The 19,435-nt window shown below is 38.3% G+C and overlaps 1 protein-coding gene across 2 annotated transcripts in view; it reads right to left on the bottom strand.

Annotated features, from left to right (window-relative positions):
• The window catches only part of gpr158a (G protein-coupled receptor 158a), a 131,276-nt gene extending 112,435 nt beyond the window's left edge, over window positions 1–18,841 (bottom strand). The window contains exons 1-2 of one of the 2 annotated variants that reach the window (XM_051098012.1): window positions 17,394–18,841; window positions 1,939–2,044 (exon numbers count right to left, since the gene is read on the bottom strand). In XM_051098012.1, the coding sequence (XP_050953969.1) occupies window positions 1,939–2,044; window positions 17,394–18,238 (951 nt within the window). In that variant the 5' untranslated portion in view covers window positions 18,239–18,841. The remainder of the gene's footprint in view (window positions 1–1,938; window positions 2,045–17,393) is intronic. The other variant, XM_051098013.1, reaches the window with a different exon arrangement.
• Window positions 18,842–19,435: the final 594 nt, after the last annotated feature.

Raw genomic sequence — 19,435 nt, 5'->3', positions numbered from 1 at the left:
TCATTCTTTATATTCACGATTAAATTAGTTTCAGTGTCCGCTGAGGAAAGCCGAGAAGGGTATTCCTGCACAACCGGAGGCTGCAGTTTCAGGACCGCATTTCTAGGACTGCATTTCTAGGACCCTATAGTTTTTAAATTTGGTTTTTTTTTTATTTATTTATTGTATTTATGTATGCATTATTTTAATAGCGCTTGCTATTGTGTATGTTATTATATTTTAAAGAAATATGTAGTTGGTTAATTGTATACACTTAATGATTGTCCTAACCAACTCCTAACCCTTAACATGCCCTTAACATTGGAAACTCGATTGAAATATTTAACCTAATTTATTTCAATATATTCTATATATATTCTGGTTTTGTATTCAGTTTTCTTGTAAAGAAAGACTTGTATCTTTGTGAGACTTCAGTTCATTAGCTGCAGCACAGCCATTCACATCTGATGTGTGACATGCATAAAGTGCAGTAAACGGTAAAACAATTGCGCTACAAATTAGTGTGTTTATTGGTACATTAATAAATGTAAGATAATTTGAATACAAATGCTAGTTTATAATATTCAGTAGAACAATGAACTGTTTTGCACAGCTAAATAGGCTAAATGGAGATTGCTGACACCGCCTCGAACACAAGTTCACACCAGGTCTTACATTAACCCTCTGGGGTCTGAGGGTGTTTTGGGGCCCTGGAGAAGTTTTGACATGCTCTCACATTTGTGCTTTTTTCAGTATCTTAAAAACAAATTAAATAAGATGGAAAGATAAAAAAGGAATAGTTTTCATTTTATGCTTGAATCAGGTCTCCTCTAGATGGCGCTGTCACAAAAAACAGGGTCCTAGAAGTGTGGTCCTAGAAGTGCGGTCCTAGAAGTGGGTCCAGTTGTGCAGGAACATACTATTGGGAAAGCCTTGTCTTTGTCGTAACGTTTGATTTCCTTTCATCTGCCTTTAGCTGATGTTGAAACTAAAAATAACTTCCGTTTTTGACATCGTTAATTTTTTCAATTTAAAAGTCTTTACTGCTGACTCGTTAAAAACAGTCTCTCGTCTCCATCTAATGGCGGAACAATGTAACTAAAATCACCATCATGAACGCGCACCCTGCTTCTCAATACTCAGCAGTATTAAATACTACTATTATTTATATAAAAACAGGATTACATACCACTTTTATTTATATAACATATTATTTATTGAACAATAATCTTTAATAAACAACAACAGCCATCATAAAAATTGCTAGGCAATTCCAGCCAAAGTACACAGGCAGCGCTCTGATATACAGCATTGAATTTACATAAACATGATGAAATTTTGCCAAAAGGATTTGCTCTGGAACAAATAATAGATAAATGAGACCAAAGACTGCCTGTTAGATTTGCCCAAAGCGAATTATATCTCATGTTTAACCACTATAGAGACATTAGAGCTTTACTTTACTTAAGTGTGACTTGAATGTAATGTTTTCAGACACTTAACTGCATGTTAACTGTGTTACATTAAATTCTACTTAAAAAAAAAAAAAAAAAAGTCAACAGTCAATAGTCAACACATCAAAATAAGTGTACTTCTTTAAAGCACAATAAAATATCAAAGCATAATGATTTAAAATGCAATCTGTTTTAATTTGATATTATTACGCATTGCAGTTTCTAAAATTAATCATGAGTGTGTACGCTATTTACAATTAAGTGGCCTTTTATTTATTTTTTAATAATATCTACATTATACGTTTAAGATTTGAAGTACACTAGAACTGATTTAATAGATTCAACTGCACTTCTTTTTCACAAAGGTAGTTTTCTTTAATGTTACATTCTATGTATATTTTTAGTCCACTGAAGTGTGACTGATCTCTTGGAATGTATGAAATAAGCAAAAAACTTTGGTGTTAGCAATCATGTCACTGAAGCAAGAGCTAGAAGTTGGACTCACATCCATAGTGGTGAGGTTGCACCTGTGTGTTCCTGCAAACCAGCCATCTGCAGAGCACTGATCAATATCCACATCCTGCAGGCTGACGTCCACTCGAACAACACCCCTATATGATATTATAGAGCACAAGAGAAAAAGAGAAATTAGTCTATTGTTAACCGTAAAGTAGCTGAAAATGTTTTAAGTAAAACACTGGCATTTTAAATACACTTACAGTACTTCACACATGCTAAAAGTGTGCTTAAAGGATTCTTCAGCTTTGATTGCTAAGCAGAAAAGTCACTGATTGACAAGTCTATTCAAATCCTAAATTGTGTCTTTGTTCTAAGTGACATAACAGCCAATGTAGATGTGTGTCTACATGGATCCATTAAGACTTCACATTTTCCGTATTGATATTTTCACCCAGTAAACAACAAATCATCAATAAGCTGATCAATACACTCTTTATCAGTCTGGTCTTCCTCTTCAGTCAGCAGAGGAGAGGAAGCTTTTGTACTCTCATCAGCACTCATAAAGGGAGGAAAAGGACATTAAATCCTCCAGAGCCCTACAGACATACAATGTGTGATAGCCTCTCTTCATAGAAAGGCAGCATTCTAATGCTAAACAAAGAACTACTAAAGTACAATGAAATTTAAGAATGAGGATTCCTTATATATATATATGTATCTGGAGCTTAGAGTTAGGAACTCGAAGAATGAAGTTGACTGATGCTGAATGATCCTTAATGGCATCTCTCTTCAGCATGTTTATTTTTATTTCTCATCACAGCTGTCTGCACCAGCATTCTCACATCTGCTGTCAACGTGCTGGAACATTAAGAACAGGCTTGTGCAACATTCCAGTCTCAGTTGAGAGAAATCACATTATGAAGCACAGATGCCCATGCAGTGTAAGGCCTGTTCACACCGATATGAATTTGGTTGAATTTTTGCATGCGATTTGTCTGTTCAGATGGGCTGAATACAAATGCATATCACTCTCAGACAGTAGGTGCTGCTTAAGAAAAAGTATAAATTAGGACACAGATACTGTGCTGTGGCTTGTGTTCACCATTTTGTTATGTTTGCTTTTTAAATTGCACTACTGTGCTGTGTGCCACTCTAGCTTACATAGATTTTTGTAGGGTGCTCTGGTGGAGGAATTCACGTTGAGAACCAATGTTGAGAACGAAACAGAAAAGGAGCATCCCAATTTATGTACTTGCACTCTTCTGTGCTGTTTTATAGTAAATACTGCGATTGTCACTGTACGCTGTCGTAGGAAGCACACTGGAGACGTGGAGAAACGTTAAACAGTCTTATATGAACAAACACAGGAGATAATCCACAACAGGAGCAGAAACCAACTCACGTACATTAGAAGTAGAGCCGACAAACCATAAATGAACAGACAGGAACTTAAACACAAGGGGTAATCAGGTTATCACAAGTGCAAAGGATAACTAATTAGACTAAACGAGGACAGGAACATGACCATATACGGGCACACAGGACGGGCACGCGTCCTCGCGCTGTAGAGAACAGAGGGAGCCGAACAGGGATGCATGGGTGGGAACTTGGGAGGAAGCTCGGGAGGAGGATGGACACCTGGAAGGAGGGTGAAGAACAGAATCCATGGAGGAGACAATGAAGGGTGGAGCCAAGGAGGAAACATTAGGAGCCAGTGAGACAACAGGAGGAATCAGGGTGGACCAGATGGAGGGAGGAGCCAGGGAAACAACAGGAGGGACTTGAAGTAGGCGGAGCCAGGTAGGACCCAAGCCACAAGCCATAATGACGGCCTACAGTGGAGCCTACAGAGGGAGGAGCCAAGGAAAAGGAAGGGCTGACAACTCCAGGGGGCCAACCGACGGCAGCGGAGCAGGTGGTGGACGAGGTCGAGGCGGAGATGGAGAGCCGATGAGCCAGGGTGACAAGGAGGATCCAGAGGGTCGAGGTGGAGCCGATGGCGCCGGCGACCAGTGCGGAGGCATGGACCCAGGAGGCCGCAATGGAGCCGGAGTGACAGAGGACCAATGTGGAGCCGGAGGGATGGAGGAGCCTGACGGAGCCTGGGGGACAGAGGGATGAGGCGAAGCCGGACGAGTGGAGTCCCGAGGCACAAGATGGTCTACGACAGACCAAGGCGAAGCTGGAGGGAGACGAGGGAGCACGGTGGAGCCAGTGTACTGTCGGGCCACAGCAGAGAGGAGGGAGCTAGGAGCCACGGTGGAGCCACTGGGTCGACGGGCCTAGGCTGAGTCCTGGACTCTGAGGCTGGAGACGGAGACAAGGGATCCACCAGCTGTAATGCTGGCAGACCCGTAACAAGCCCACTGCACAGATGGAGGGCTGAGGGTGAGCAGAGGGGCTGCCAGACAACAGCGGAGGAAGAGGCATGAGTGGGTGGGAGGGCGGGTATTTGTGAGTCTCCGGGCTCTCTGTGGGTCACTCTTTGTGTTAGGCTTGGAAACAGGAGCCCTCTTTTGGCTTAACACAGAAACGAGAGTCTCCTCTAGGCTGGACGTGGAAACCAGAGCCTTCTCTGGGCAGGACGTGGGAACCGCAGCCCTCTCTGGGCTGGACGTGGGAATCGGGGTGACAGAGTGCTCCGAAGTAGGGAGGAGAGGGGGCAGGTCAGCATCCCAGGCTATGAGATCCTCCCCTGCTTTCCTTATACCCAGGTCCATAATAATCTCACCCTCAGCCATGTTGCAATGGGTGGAGCTCCTCTCCATGATGTCACTGTACACGGTATTCTCCCTCATGGTGGATGTTGCAGCTGGCTTTTGCACCAGGTCTGACGGCACACGCAGCTCTGGCTCCATGACGATCCTTGGCTCTGTCGCTCCATACAGCAATGGCTCGTCGATCATAGTGTGCTCGGGCTCTCTGTCATCGCTGGGCTCAGGCTGATGCTCTGCACCGCAGGGAGACGGTAGGCTTGGCACTGGGTTTGGCTGTGTCTCGGATTGGAGGTAGACGCTCTCCGGACACCGGATGATTGCTTCCCTCCAGCTTAATCCAGTGGTTGTGTGGGAGGTCAGCGTGGCGGTAGTAATTCGCTCCGATCCAGAACAGTGAGTTCAGCACAGCATCGCCAAATGCCGTTGAAATAGCGAGCTGGCTGAACTAAACCACATACTCCAATAGAGAAAGGTCCTTGCGGGCGAGGGACGTGAACCTTGCAGCCAGGGGATCCATTGGGAAACACTACGGAAACAAAAAACACTGGGAAAAAAAAACGGAAAACAAAAATGGAGGTTGGACCCAGGGGTAACTGTATTTGGTTTACTGTATTCTGCCACGGTACGCTGTCGTAGGAAGCACGCTGGAGAAACATTAAACAGTCTTTAACAAACAAACACACACCCAACAAGCCACAAATGAATAGGCAGGAACTTAAATACCAGGTAAACACAGGTGCAAAGGATAACTAATTAGACCAAATGAGGACAGGAACCTGACCATATATGGGCACACAGGAACAGAAACAGGGGCGGAAACACAACAAGACAGGTCCATATCCCTGACAGTGATTAGCATATTCACACCATAATTCCAAAAAGAAAATTTGCACTTCAAATGTCCAGAAGTGTGGAATGTTGAAAACTTCATGCAGTCAAAATCATTTCACATAATTCATATACTAGATAGTAGAGTACATAGTGTATACAGTAAGTGCATAGTATGTCATTTGGGACACTAAATTCATGAAACCATACTGTAAATAGGCTACTTTATAAATGGAACAGGGTCAGAATAAGAAACAAGAGCTTTTACCAGTAAGCGACCACCAGGGCAGTATTGTGGTTTGCAAAGGCATCAGTCACAATTTTTTCAGAAAATGATCTAGTTTCTCTGTTACAGTTTTCCCTTAGCATAGCTTTTTCACAACACTGAAAGGGTTTTGACAGAATACCTTCATATCATATAGGGCATTGTGCAATTTACTGCACACATATATATCTTTTATCTTTCATTTCATCTATTCATTTGACATGATCATATGAATGCATTAAAATGATTACATGTTCTATGCATACACAGGGTAATAATTAATTTCCAAGCTGCTTTACAGAATATCTTTATTGTATGGTGCCTTGCAAACCCTTAGTGAGACAGCAAAAAAGTAAACAAAGAAGAAAAGATAACTACACACACACACACAAAAGAAGTACATTAAATAAAGTTCATTTTTTAATTGCTGTTTATAATTATATTCATTTAAGATAAAATATTTGTTGTCTGGGTGGAACAAATCTTGTGTCTGGATCTAGACTGCAGGCTGCTAATTGATGACCTCTAGACAAGGTTGTCGGTATCTGGAACTGAGCCAAGGGGGAGGTACCGTGTTTGTTAATCGGCAAATTGGACATGTCAGATTTTATTATATTTTCATGTAATGCTGTTATTATACTTATACTTTAACAAACACAGGGAATACTACCAATGCTTCAGTAAAGCCCATAATCACACACGTTTGTGTTTTGGTTCTGATGGCTGAAGTGGTTGTGGAGCTTTGTAATAACAGAAATCCAGCAAGAGAATAACTGTAAAGATCAGCATGCCTTGCATCTACTTAACACCCACTTCTGCCTAACCACTTGTCTGTGTTGCATTATAATCTACTTAAAACACAATATGTACACTTGAAATAAATGTATCATAGCATTAGTTTTGGCAGTAAAATATTTTAATTTTGAATTTCCAAGCAAGCCTAAGTCACACAGACATGCTGATTGCTTACTGAAACCACTGTTGATGCTTTCAAGATAAAAAATTATGATAGCAATATTCCAAGTAGATAATAACATACTAAAATTGCATTATTTTTACCTCACGTTAGTTTGCTCATTCATTGAAGAATAAATAGAATAAACCATTTGAAATCTTTGACATATTAGCAACCATTACCAATGTCAATTCAATGTATAACTTCACTAAGTCAGATGCAGTTACATGTAATTTTTCACTTCAAAAGACATTTATTGATGGATTGGAGTTGTGTGGATTACTTCTGGATTAATATGTTGTTTTTATTAGCTGTTTGGACTCTCATTCTGACAGCACCCATTCACTGCAGTAGATCCATTAGGCGCAGTGATGTAATGCTAATTTCTCCAAAATTGTTGTGATGAAGAAACAAAATCATTTACAGGTCAAATGAAAATTTATTCAGACACCTTCAACACTTCTCACATTATCACAGTTTATTCACTATAGTTTAGAAAATAGTAATAAAATATAACAAGAACTCAGAGTTAAACTATGTCAGAACAAATTCACCTTGATAATGTCAGATAACGTTAATAGAAAGGTATGTAATGGATTGCAATCAGTCAAAAAAACTTACACAACTATCAATACTTTGTTAACCAATTACCAAGCAAAGCTTAATTTTGTTCAGTCTGTAGTGTAAAAAGGTTGCATTAGTAATAAAGAAAAAAACACTTAAGCAAAACTTAGTCAGGTCAAAGTATCTGAATAATTTTTGGTCCCAAATTTGTATCAGTTTTACTGGTAGTCCACTGAAGAGTTTTTGGGTATAATATGTCACTGTTTAGTTTATTTTGCTATCCTCACTTATGTAAATGAACTATAGTGTCCTGCACCCACTAGTAAAAAAAAAAAAATAAATAAATAATCCTTTAATAATTTGATATGGAATATAATGCATATCAAACACCAAATCAAAATAGTCTTAAGTATGATGTTTTATATAACCAGCTGCTTCCTAAAACCATTTATAAATAGTATAAATATCAATGCTTGGGTCTGTGAGGGTTATGGAAGTGAGCCGATGTGGATATATAGTATCAGAGGCATACAAGAACGATGCTAATAATCCTCTAGACTTCATATTTCTCATGTACTGCAGGTGGAAAATCATTATAAGCTATACTGTGAACTCTGGTCCTGCAGGCATGCAAATATAGATCAGAAAACACTGAGGAGGAGGAGTGCCTGAGGTAAAAGAGATCTCTCTGTTTCTCTTTGCGACTATATCCGTTTCCTGTCTTTTTCTCTTTCTTCCTCTCAGACCGACTCAGAAGGTGCAGTCATGGAATAGTCTCTGCTCGCCTTAATTGAAGCCTTGGCCAAGCAAGTGTGCTAATTTTAGCCGCCGTGTTCATCAAGCGTAGGAACGCCACATCCTTCATCCAAGGTCAAATAGGACCTATGGCTCTGTATTGCCGTTATTAACTCACAAGACAGAAAGTGGATTGGTAACAGTGCCATCATTTTGTCTTGATGATGAAAAGGCTGATGATTATTGTGATTAGAATAAATTGACTGTAATTACTGTGGCAGACTATGTGACACTGGATTGTATTTCAGTCTTCCCTGAGATTGAAATGAAATCTGGAAAAGCTGACAAGAACTGTTGAGATTTCTTTTTTGTATCTTAATCGACAATGTTCAACCAAGACGTCAACAATTTTCCCTGACTTCTCAAAGCATATTAGCTTGCTAGACTAATTCATTATAGAGTAAAAGGTAATATATAGGAAAATGTTGTAATTTACTTTTTTACTTTACAAAAAGACACAGAATAGGACTCTAATTCATACATATATTTTTTTCTTTTTCAACAATTTATCAATTTATTTAATGTACTTTATTTGTTATATGTATTATGTTATAATGTATTTAAAAAATAAAAGCTACTCTGTTATTACTCCTGCGTAAAAATGACATTGTACATGTATAATACTGACCTAACAACAACAGTTTACAAAACAGCACAGTTACCAAAAGTGAGTCATACAGTGAGAATAACAAAATGTTACAGTATATTCCAGAATGTTACAGAAACTTCTCAAATGTTCCCATCCTTTGCGAAAGCACAATATCCTAAAAAAAAAAAAAAAAAAAAAAAAAAAAAAAAACCTGTATTAAACCAGTGTTTTATAATTAATCTTAGAGGTTCTAACATTTACCTGACCTAAACATTTACCAAAATATTGATGCTATGTGAAAATGAATAGTATAATAATTATTAGCACCACATAATTACAGAAGGAACATGCAAGAATTAAGTGAAACAATTAAGGCTGTCAATCGATTAAAATATTTAATCGTGATTAATCACATGATTGTCATGAGTTCACTTGTGATTAATCGCAACTTAAACATTTTTATCTGTTCTAAATTTACCTTAAATTAATCATTTTAATTATGTTTCAAAGGTCATAGATGTTTTTCAAAGAGCTTGTTCATGTCTATTAGACACATGAAATAAAGAACATAGACATGCCAGGTTCCTATTACTTCTCTTTGTTTGCACTGAGCAATTTGCTTACAAAAGCCTGCGTTCATTTTTGCCTGTGCTCACTTTTTCTGAACATGCAAAATGTGCATTTATTATTACTAAAACCACCCTAAACATAGAGCTTAAAAAACATATGTTTTAAAGATGGTAGACATGTTTTTCAAAAATGTGTTCATGTCTTCTTGTAAATGTAACGTAAATGTAATGCCTATTAAAACTAGGGCTGCCCCCTAATAGTTAACTAACCGTTGATCGATGAAAAGAGACTTGGTCGGCCAAAAAAAAAGGTGGTGCAACTGGCAAGGTCACATAGCTTGTGATGGACAGATCATTAATGGCTGGTTTATGTGGCAATATAGTAGCCTACAATGGGCAGGACATCCAAACTTTACGTTGCCACTCAATCTAACGTTAACCTAGTAAAATGTGCGCTATTCAAGTGTCTGTGCTGAGTGTGCAAGCTAAACAATAGCGTGCTCACTGCATGACAGATGGAGGCGCCAGTGCAGTCACTTGCTCTTAAAATACACTGTCATTTCTGGTCATAAAGATAAGAGTAATACATCTTTCGGATCTGTAAAGAATCAACATTTATTGGTGTGCACTCACAATAACAACGAAACGTTGCACTTTTGTAAAATAATTCAAGCAAACAGGATGCGCTTTCTGCCACCTCTGTCATAATTAGGCAGTCCTAATTAAAACACACAGGAAAAAGGACATTGAAAACTATCTAGTGCAAAAACTATCTTTTGTGCCTTTGGTGAGGAGGAGGAGAGCTCTCTGCATCATTTGCACACTTCGGTGACTTAATTCACATCGACATTAAACGCAGACAACTTTTGTCTTGTTAAAAGTACCATCAGAAATCATTCTGTATAAGAATTTTCTGTTCAAAAGACCTTTTTCTTTCTCCATTTCTGGCTGCATCTCCATTTCTCCAACTACAAGCTAGGCCACTGGCCAAACAAAAAATGCGTGCAGCATTAATCACACGTTAATAAAATTAGTGCTGTTAAAATGAACTTGGTTAATGAGTTATTACTGTGTGAATTTTTCAGCCCTAGAAACAATTTTTTGTTACATTGTGTTACTTTTGATAAGGCTAAATTTGAGATTGATGAATTCATTTTACTGTGCAATTTGATTGAAAAGATGCATTTTGTGCCTTTTTATTGTTTCATTGCTTAAATGGGACACCAATTTTAAACTATATTTGTAGAAAACGTCGATTTTATCATCTTGAATCATCTGCTCAGTTACACAGCTGCCATCAGTGGTTACAGTGGACTTTACTTCTTATAAGCATTATTATAAGAAGCATTATTGGTATTTATTATTAGTATTGTTGTTGTTGGCAAAGGTTAGTCAAAAGATTTGTGTAATGCGATTGCTTTGAGTGATTACCATCGTGATGACTGTCATAACAGTAATAACATGTCACATAGTGGTGATCAAGAGCCATCTGCTCTTCTAATCCAACTTACATTTTAATCCTGTAATGTCCTCAAATATTCTTTTTTTATTGTATAATCCTGTTTGTAGGAATGAAGCAAAATATCAGCGATCGGGCCAAATAAGATAAGACGTGTCCTCACTGGATGGCACCCAGACGATGCAGTTAATTAGATCTCTGTTCTGAGGACTATTTTGGGCCCTGTATGTCCAAACAGCTGATCAGAGAGAAAAGCAAAGCGACAGTGTTGCATTCCATTTAAAGCTGGATGTCGGATGTTTCTACACACATGATATCTCCTACTTCTAGATGTTTCATTGCTCGATTCTTTAAAAAATAAAAAATGTTAATGCTACACTGCAATGAAATACCTGACTTTACCCATATAAGTTTTGGTGGTATAAATACATTGACTTAGCGAAAATTGAAAATATATCTGACTTGAGTAAATCCAGTTAATCCAGATGTTTGATTATCAACAAAGCAATCAAAATTACTAAAAGTTGCTATGCAAAGCTAGCATTAATATCAATTGATGATTATTTACTGTCACTTTAAACAATTATTTGGTTGCTGCATATTTCTTCGCTGCATTCTTCTTTGTTGTAGGCGTTAATTAAAATGTCTGAAATACAAAGTGATTAAAAGATGAACTGCGAGTCTGTTCATATTAAAATATTCATGTACAGACACAGTTCTTTAGTGTTATAATTTGACTAGGTAGCTATATTGATATTTATGTAATAGTATGTGACTTAAATATATTTGCAATTATACATTTATAATCATGAAGTTGTAGTTTGGTACATTTAAAATATTTAAAAACTGTAATTGTAATATCAAATAACAGTACTTTATGTTAGTACTTAAGTTAGTCAAAAGTAGGTGTACTTCTAACAAACAAAAAAAAAAGTGTAGGTTTAAGGCCAAGTCCATTTTTGATCATCAGGGAAGTATATTTAACCAAAACTTTTAAAGACAAGTAATTTCCTGACAATTAAAAGTGTTATACTGCCTACTTAATCATACTCAGGCTTAATGCTGTCAACAATGAAATCACATGGAAGAGAACTGCCAGGTGACTTATTTCCTAGCATAAAAGAGGACAATGGTACAAGAGGAATACCAAATTATTGTTTTAAGTGTGGAAATATAGCAGAAGTAGCACTGACATTCAAAAACGATGGACTTGTGATAAGGCTCCTGAAATAATCAGGTCTTCACTTTAAGTTTTAATTTAGTGACGAGTGAATTTTTGCTAGAAAAAGAACAGAAGAAATAACATGCAAGCATCTCAGAGCCAGCAAAAGCTATGAAAAGAGTGACACTTTGTGACGCATGTTTGTTGTCGCATGGTTGTTGTCACCACTAGAATTACCTACTGTAGCCACAATAAGCTCATTTACCCTCTTCCAAGGCCCATACTTACAAAATATAGACTTCTGGGAATCCACACTCTGGTCTCAAGAGACCAAGTCAATCATTTCGGATCCAAAAGCATCCAAAATGTTCTGGTGTTGCTAGAGGAGGAGTACAGTGAGAAGTGCTGGTACCCACAGTGACGTTCAGTGGTAGTAAAGCTCTTATATAGGGATGTTTGAGTGCTGAAGGGAGTTGTGCTTTATCAGTGCTGTCATGAATTCACACACCACTGTGTGTTGTAATACAAAAAACTGAAGCTAAAGATGTTACCCTCCCCTCATTCCCTGCATTACTGGGCATTTTTTTCAGCATGACAATGAATATATTTATTCTCCCAAGGTGACAAATTTCTTCAGTGGACATGTATTTCACTCAATTTTAACTCCTGGAGGTCGTCCTTCTAGGTATATTAAATCTAGGTATACTCATTTCTGCAATGCTTCATTTAAACAAAACTGGCTAATTTACTAATTTTACAGAAAACATTGGCATATATGTATTTTTATTAAGTATATGTTTAATACATTTAAATTTTGCCATCTTTCCATTTGGCAAATCTTTCCATTTTCCATCAGTGATCATTAAGAAAATACATCTTTTATATTTATTCAGAGTACATTCCTCATTTATGCTGTGCATTGTACATCAGTAAATGTCTTTTCACAAATGCAAAGCAAAAGCATTTTGCTAAACATAATTTGTGTTATGTTTAGCTTGTAAAGGAACAATGGCTGTAAAGATAGTGTTTGTTGATGGGGTTGGGTAATGGCAATGGGGTATGGGGTGAAATGTGAAGGCACAAAGCGATGCCGTCACTGCGCTCGCTGACATTAAAGATCGCTGGGCTGTCTGCTTTGATAACGGCCGACAGTACTCAATGGAATGACCCCGGTGTCACAGCACAGACGACAAGCAGGGCCTTGAGTCAGATTAGCCAAAACTCGTCCTGTCAACCTAATGCATTTCCCTCACATTTCCCTCATTTTGTTTCCTTAAAATAGAAGCACAACATGACACTGAGATCATACTAAAACATAATGCTTCAGTGCACTTGATTTATTAAGAGGATGCTTTTAAGACCGTCTGCCATTCAATAGACATGTGCCTTGAAGCTAGCTGAGGTTCTGTCGCTGCCTGAACAAACACTAAAAATTACTCTACGCTTCATCCATCCATATTTCATGAAGTCCACGGCAGAATGACAGTTTGCTCTTTAGAGGGTATGTATAGCAGTCTCCTGTTTCATTGTGCAGGTTTTGTTGGCTAATTGAATTTTATCTAACTGTCTTCCTTTCTTTTTGGACTACATTAGCATAACAGCGCTCGTGGCGAGATCCAGCTTCGTGCTGGATGAAAAGAGGTGACATCCGTCTCCATGAGTTTTCTTTTTAATGAGCTCCCCCTTTTTACACCAAACTGAAATTCAAATCAAATAGAGCAGAACAGCAAGAAACCGTGTTCACGCTAATTCCAGCTAACGCAGGAAATGGATGGATTTCTCCCAAAGGACTCGATTTGTTCAGACAAGAGGTCAGATAGAATATCAATATTAACAGTAGCCATTTCCAATGCATTCATATTAGCTATGTTCTAATTGGAATACCAGTTAGTGCTTAATGAATACAACACTGTATACACTGCCCTAGGGAACAATAGATATACTTAAATGTATTTAAAATACGTATATTTTATGGTACGTATGCTACAAATACATTTACTATTATGTACTTAATAAAAAATACCCTGCAATTGTACTTTTAGTATACTAAACTGGTATATTTAAAATCTGCTAAATTGGGACAACTAATTTTGCTTTTAATGCACTTTAATTGTGCGGAAGTAGTGCAATTAAAGATATACTTAAGTATATTTGATTGTGCTAAAGTGGAACTATTGCAAGTATACTTTAGGTACACTTGAAATAATATAATTCTTTAAATACAAAATATTTAAAGATCATATAGTCCTCATCAATATTGACATTAAAGCATATTTTAGGCCTAATATTAAGAATATGCATGTGCACAAGTAGTACTCCAAATAGTTTAATTACAATTTTTATATCAGAAAAATCTCAAGCAATATGTCAGTAAATATGTTAATAGAGTTGAACTATGCTTGGTTTAAAATAAATGCATTTTAAATCTATTCTGTTCTTACCATGGTAAGCACTGCCTACTATTTTAAAAATGACTTTATTTCTTGTAATTATAACAATGTAAGTTTATATCTTATTATTTTATACTTTTTATATCTTATTATCTAACATTACAATATTGCCAGACAAAATTGGGTCAAAGATGAGACAGCCAATTTTGGTGTTCGCATGAAATTAAAATGACAATAATGATTTTATATCAATTATGCAAGTAAAGTGTCTAAACTTCTTTTATTTTTTTTAATTGTGTTCTGTAAATCATGGTAGAAATGTAAGATAGTCTAAGTTTAACGCTGTAAAAAAATTATGCTTGAAATCCCCTTGAATCCCCCCCTTGAAATAGAAATTGTACTGTCTCTTTAAGACTACCATGCCAGTAGTAATTGGCCTATTCCAAACTCAGCCTCCCTTGGGCTCTTGGCAGGAGCTTGTAGGGCAGAGGACCTACAGCCCATGTGGGTTATAATAGGACATTGTGGATTTGTGTATCCCCAGAGGCCCCTGGCAGACCGGACAGCCTTAATAGAGTTCACTTTTCTCTCCATCCAACCCTCACTCACACCTGACAAAGAAGAAAGATTGCATGCTAAGGTACCTTAAGATCTATTTAATGTACAAAAAATACAAAATATTCGAAGAAAGCACACTAAATAACTAAACGTATGAGAGGACAAATCTTAATGTTACAGCATACGTTGACATTCTAAAGAACTGTGAAGTTCCAAATTTGCTGTAGCATTTTTGGGACAGTACTCCTGTTTGTAAACCAAAGTCTATAAGGTTGCAGTCGTGGAAGAACTGAGAAATGCATTTCTAAATTATGGCATTCAAAAGTAAATACCCCATTACACTTTGAGAGAAATCAATACATAAATGCACAGCTACAGTACATAAAATAGAGGCATCTGTGAGAGGAAGGCATAGCCTTCACCATACAGACAGTAATGTGGCTCATCAGGAGCCAAGAGGTAAAATGAATTTCAGTCTTCTAGAATGGTTTGCCACTGTGTTTCATTATCCCATGAGCACTTTGCATTCGATAATTAGTCTTATGCCAGACAACTGCTTATAATCAACAAACTCCTTTTCAATGATTTAGATTAAATAGCGGCCTCAGATCCTATTAATTATCTAATAATCGCTTAAAAACTTGGGAGAGACCCAGTTTAATATATCATGTTAAAACATTTCACAAATAGAATGTCATGGAGAGTTGCACATGACATTTTACAACTTGAACTAACCTTATTTTGTTGGAAAAAGTTATTAAGCTACTGCTGTTTTATGTTTATCTACTGCATATACATGTTGGTTGCACCAAATGACTTTTTTATTTAATTCTTTTACTTTTTATTATGATATCAGACACTGACTTTATGCTTCCAAAAATTTCATAATATATATATATATATATATATATATATATTAAATAAAAACATGCAACAGTTTTCTTCAAGTAATGTGTTTTTGAATGCATTAACAGATCCAGACAAAGTAACGAAGATCACTTCACTGACCCTTGCACCAATAAGCAGCCAACCGGAACAACCTAGCAATAAACCAACGAAAACCCTAGCCAACCACATAGCAATGTGCTAAAAACACAAATCTATTTACCATTCATCATACTGTGCTCTACATGTCCATTAGCTCAAGCAACACCAGATATAGGAACTTGTCAAACTGAAAAAAGACTCAACTAGATGTAATTAACTTTTTACCTGCATGGCCCAGACATTTCACTTTATAAACATCAGGTTGTCTGCTATGATAAGAAGTCTGAATTTAAAATTCCGACACACAACATTAATCTAAAAACATCTCCAGATGTATGAGAGGTGCCTCTAGTTGCTGTTGTACATCTTTCATTATTTATTCATTATCGTATTGACTGAAAGGTATCCTGGGAGTGAAGACTGGAGACATTGCATTAGAGAACACCCCTTCCCCCTCTCGATTGCCCCTTTATAAATATGTGTAGGTGGCAAAGAGTGGCCCTAAAGACAACAGGATGGATCTACCTTAATGTCATGGCCAGCAAGTGTTTCGGAATTCATTACCCAGGGGATACGAGCCATCATAAGGCGAAGCCTTGGCCAAATATCGACCTGTGCAGAGAGGTTACAAATTACAGCATAACTACTGAACAAACCCAGAGAGACACTGGCTTCCGCTGGCTTTCCTCATTTAGACGATAGACTGGAGAATTTGAAGATGGCAGATATAAATGGAAACACCATTTTGCTATACACTGCAAATTGAGCTTGGTCCCTGAATTGTTACATACCACAGCTATGTAATAAATGCATTTGAAGTAATCGCATCATCAATGATGAAGCTACAGGACCAGTTACAGCTTGTAAAGAACAACTGTGGCTGTAAACCATGTCCATGGTACTGGTACCTGTGGGATTAATTAGTAAACAGGAAGCAGCCCTATTCCTGTCTCTGAGCTCCAGTGTTACCGGTGCCCCTTAACTCATCTTTGAACAGAGTCGAGGATCCTTGTACACATCTCCACCATGTTAGCCTGATCAGTCTAAACATCTCCAATGACCGTGGTTGTATATTGAGAAGCGAGCTGATTGTTTGGGGGCCAAGGGGTTTCTTGCTATGCAACCAGCATTGGTTATTTTTAGAAACACTCTCTACACCTGCAGTGATGGTTTGCCATACTAACCAATAGCATCTGTGGCATAAAATACAAAAATGTGAATAGTACGACTACAGAAATCACTTATTGTTACTGCAGTAGATAATGTTGCAATTCTGTAAAATGGACATTGCTTTGGCACGCTCTTCTCTGACAGACAACAGAATACTTCCTGATTAAAATGTACACTGGAACATGCATTTAAATAGTTTCTTTCTTTTTTTTTTTTTTTTTTTTTTTTTTTTTTTTGGAAGCACTATACTAATAAACTTGAATGAATTTTAATAATTTGATTTGCTAAATAACGAAGACCTTTTAAAGAATAAATAAACAGGCATTTAAAATGTTAAGCTTATTTCAGTGTGTTTCTTCCTGTTTCTCTATAATTGTTTGTGAAATTTAACCATATCTGAGTGAAAATTGTTTCTACACTATTTATTTTTCAGTGTGCATTGCATCATATAGTACTAATGAGCAACTTAATCCATCCATGTTACCAAAGTTACCTGAAGTCTGGATTCCGGTTGGGTTTAAGGCCATAGAAGCCAGCAGACAGAGTCATTAGCCATCTGGGAAGTAAATTGCCATTTTTACACTCCAAATACGGAGCTGACCAGTGAATCTGAGTTTTGTCGGTAATATAACTTTCTCCATTGCGCACAGACGCGTCAAAAGAGGCAAAATCTTGACTCAGCACTCGTTTTTGGAGATGTGTCTTCTTTTTGTTTTTATGCTCGTGGTACCACTCCGTATCAGCCGTTCTGTTTTTCAGTATATGGTGGGCAGTGTTGGATAAATCCTGGAGAATGATCTCTCCACCTGCCCGTGTGGCCTGAAGGTAAACAGGTGGCCCTTCAGGAGGGGACTCGGTGCTCAAGGTGACCACTGCTCGATGGATCTTGATGTCTCCCTCCAGGATACTCCTGACCAGAGCGTGGTACCACTCCATATCGCGTCTGGGGCTGTGATCTCTGGACCTGTTCGTTTGTAGGATCATGTTAAGGAAGTTTGTGGCGTGAAGGACCGTGTCCAGGACGCTGCGCATGGAGTGATGCGCGTCTCCGCGCGTCCTTCCCCGCAACACCGCCAGCTCATATCTCCTGGAGCAGTTGGCGTGTTTTAAGGTGGAGGAATCCCCCGTGTGCAGAAACGCAGTTACCAGTGTGGGTACCTGTTCCTCAATCTTCTGCGCTAAGCCCGAGTGGGGCTTCCGGAGGTGCGCTTGCTGGTTGTTGTGCGTATTATAAATGGGCAGCTTTCCATTTAGGTCCCGATCATGTTCTACATTTCTATAATTTGATCCTAAAACAAATCCCACTTGCAAAAGTAACGATATCCGGATAATGGCCATATCCTTCAATCCCGCTCTTTCACCTTACCAGCTTCAGTTCACCGAATCTGATGCGAGAAATCACAGCTGGAATGAATCGAATCAGCACAGCATTTTCACCTGTGGATTTTCGCGCATTTCTGACACCGGATTCCTTGCCAGAAGACAGTTATTGCATCGGTAATCCCTTTCCCCTCAGGTACATTGGTGTTGTTCGTGTAAGTGATGCTTGTTCGTTCTTGTATCTCCTTGCAGGAGCGCAGCAGATGTGCAGGATCCCCGATGCTCTCCTCCCAATACGCTGCTGGACCACAACAGACGTGATCGAATGAGAGAAAACAAAATCCTATTTTTCGCAGGCAGGGAGTCAGTACTTCACACTTGGATGACAAACACACTCCGCCCTCTTTCGTCCACTCCAGTCTTAAAGCATGAGAACGGCAGAAACCATTTGCTATAACATCTAGTGGTGTCCGATTCGCGTAGGAAACGTTCACTGAGTCGGTTCATTTCAACGAACCATTCGAACCGGTTCGCAAATCACACTCGTTCGGTCAGAGCGCTTATCCAGTTCTCGGGTTACGAATCGGCTGCGCTGAACTGAACAGTTCGAAAGAACCGATTCTAGGAAATGAGTCGGGCTTCCCAACACCACTAACGTCCCGTCTTCTTCATCACCTTATAGGGTTTAGGAAAGTGCCCTTGATTGGTGTATGGTCATTTCTGCTGTCAGTCATGTGTCGGAGGGCGTGTTTGTAGAACCCAAGGAGCTATCCAGTGCTGAAAGGAGAAAAACATACATTGAAAAAAAAAACGACGATAAATCACATTAAGGTTTCGGGTTTCGGTAAAAATAGACGCTCGATGGGCGGGAGTACATTTATAATAGCTCTGCTATAAACGTGCTGCATAAACGTCAACAGGGCGACGCTGTTTAAAAGACACATTGCGCTGAGATAAACGGCGTTGCTGTCGAGGTTAAATTATGAGCTTGTATTGAGAAGGAACAATAAAACGAATCGCAGTGGTTGTTTATCATAGTAAACAGAGCGCGTCCTTGTTTTCCGTCTGCGCTGTTTTTTTAATTGTTGATCTATGACATAAATATGACGGACGTTTTTCGCCGTTGTCTTGTCTCGCTGTTATTTCTAAGCTCATCACGTTAAAACGCTCTCAGCTGTTCGAAACGTGCCTTAAAACCCTTGCGTAACTTTCATT

The sequence above is a fragment of the Labeo rohita genome, chromosome 24 (genome assembly GCF_022985175.1).
Source record: "Labeo rohita strain BAU-BD-2019 chromosome 24, IGBB_LRoh.1.0, whole genome shotgun sequence".
Lineage (NCBI taxonomy): Eukaryota > Metazoa > Chordata > Actinopteri > Cypriniformes > Cyprinidae > Labeo > Labeo rohita.
The sequence above is the reverse complement of the archived record's forward strand: the minus strand, read 5'-3'. Positions and strand labels throughout refer to the sequence as shown.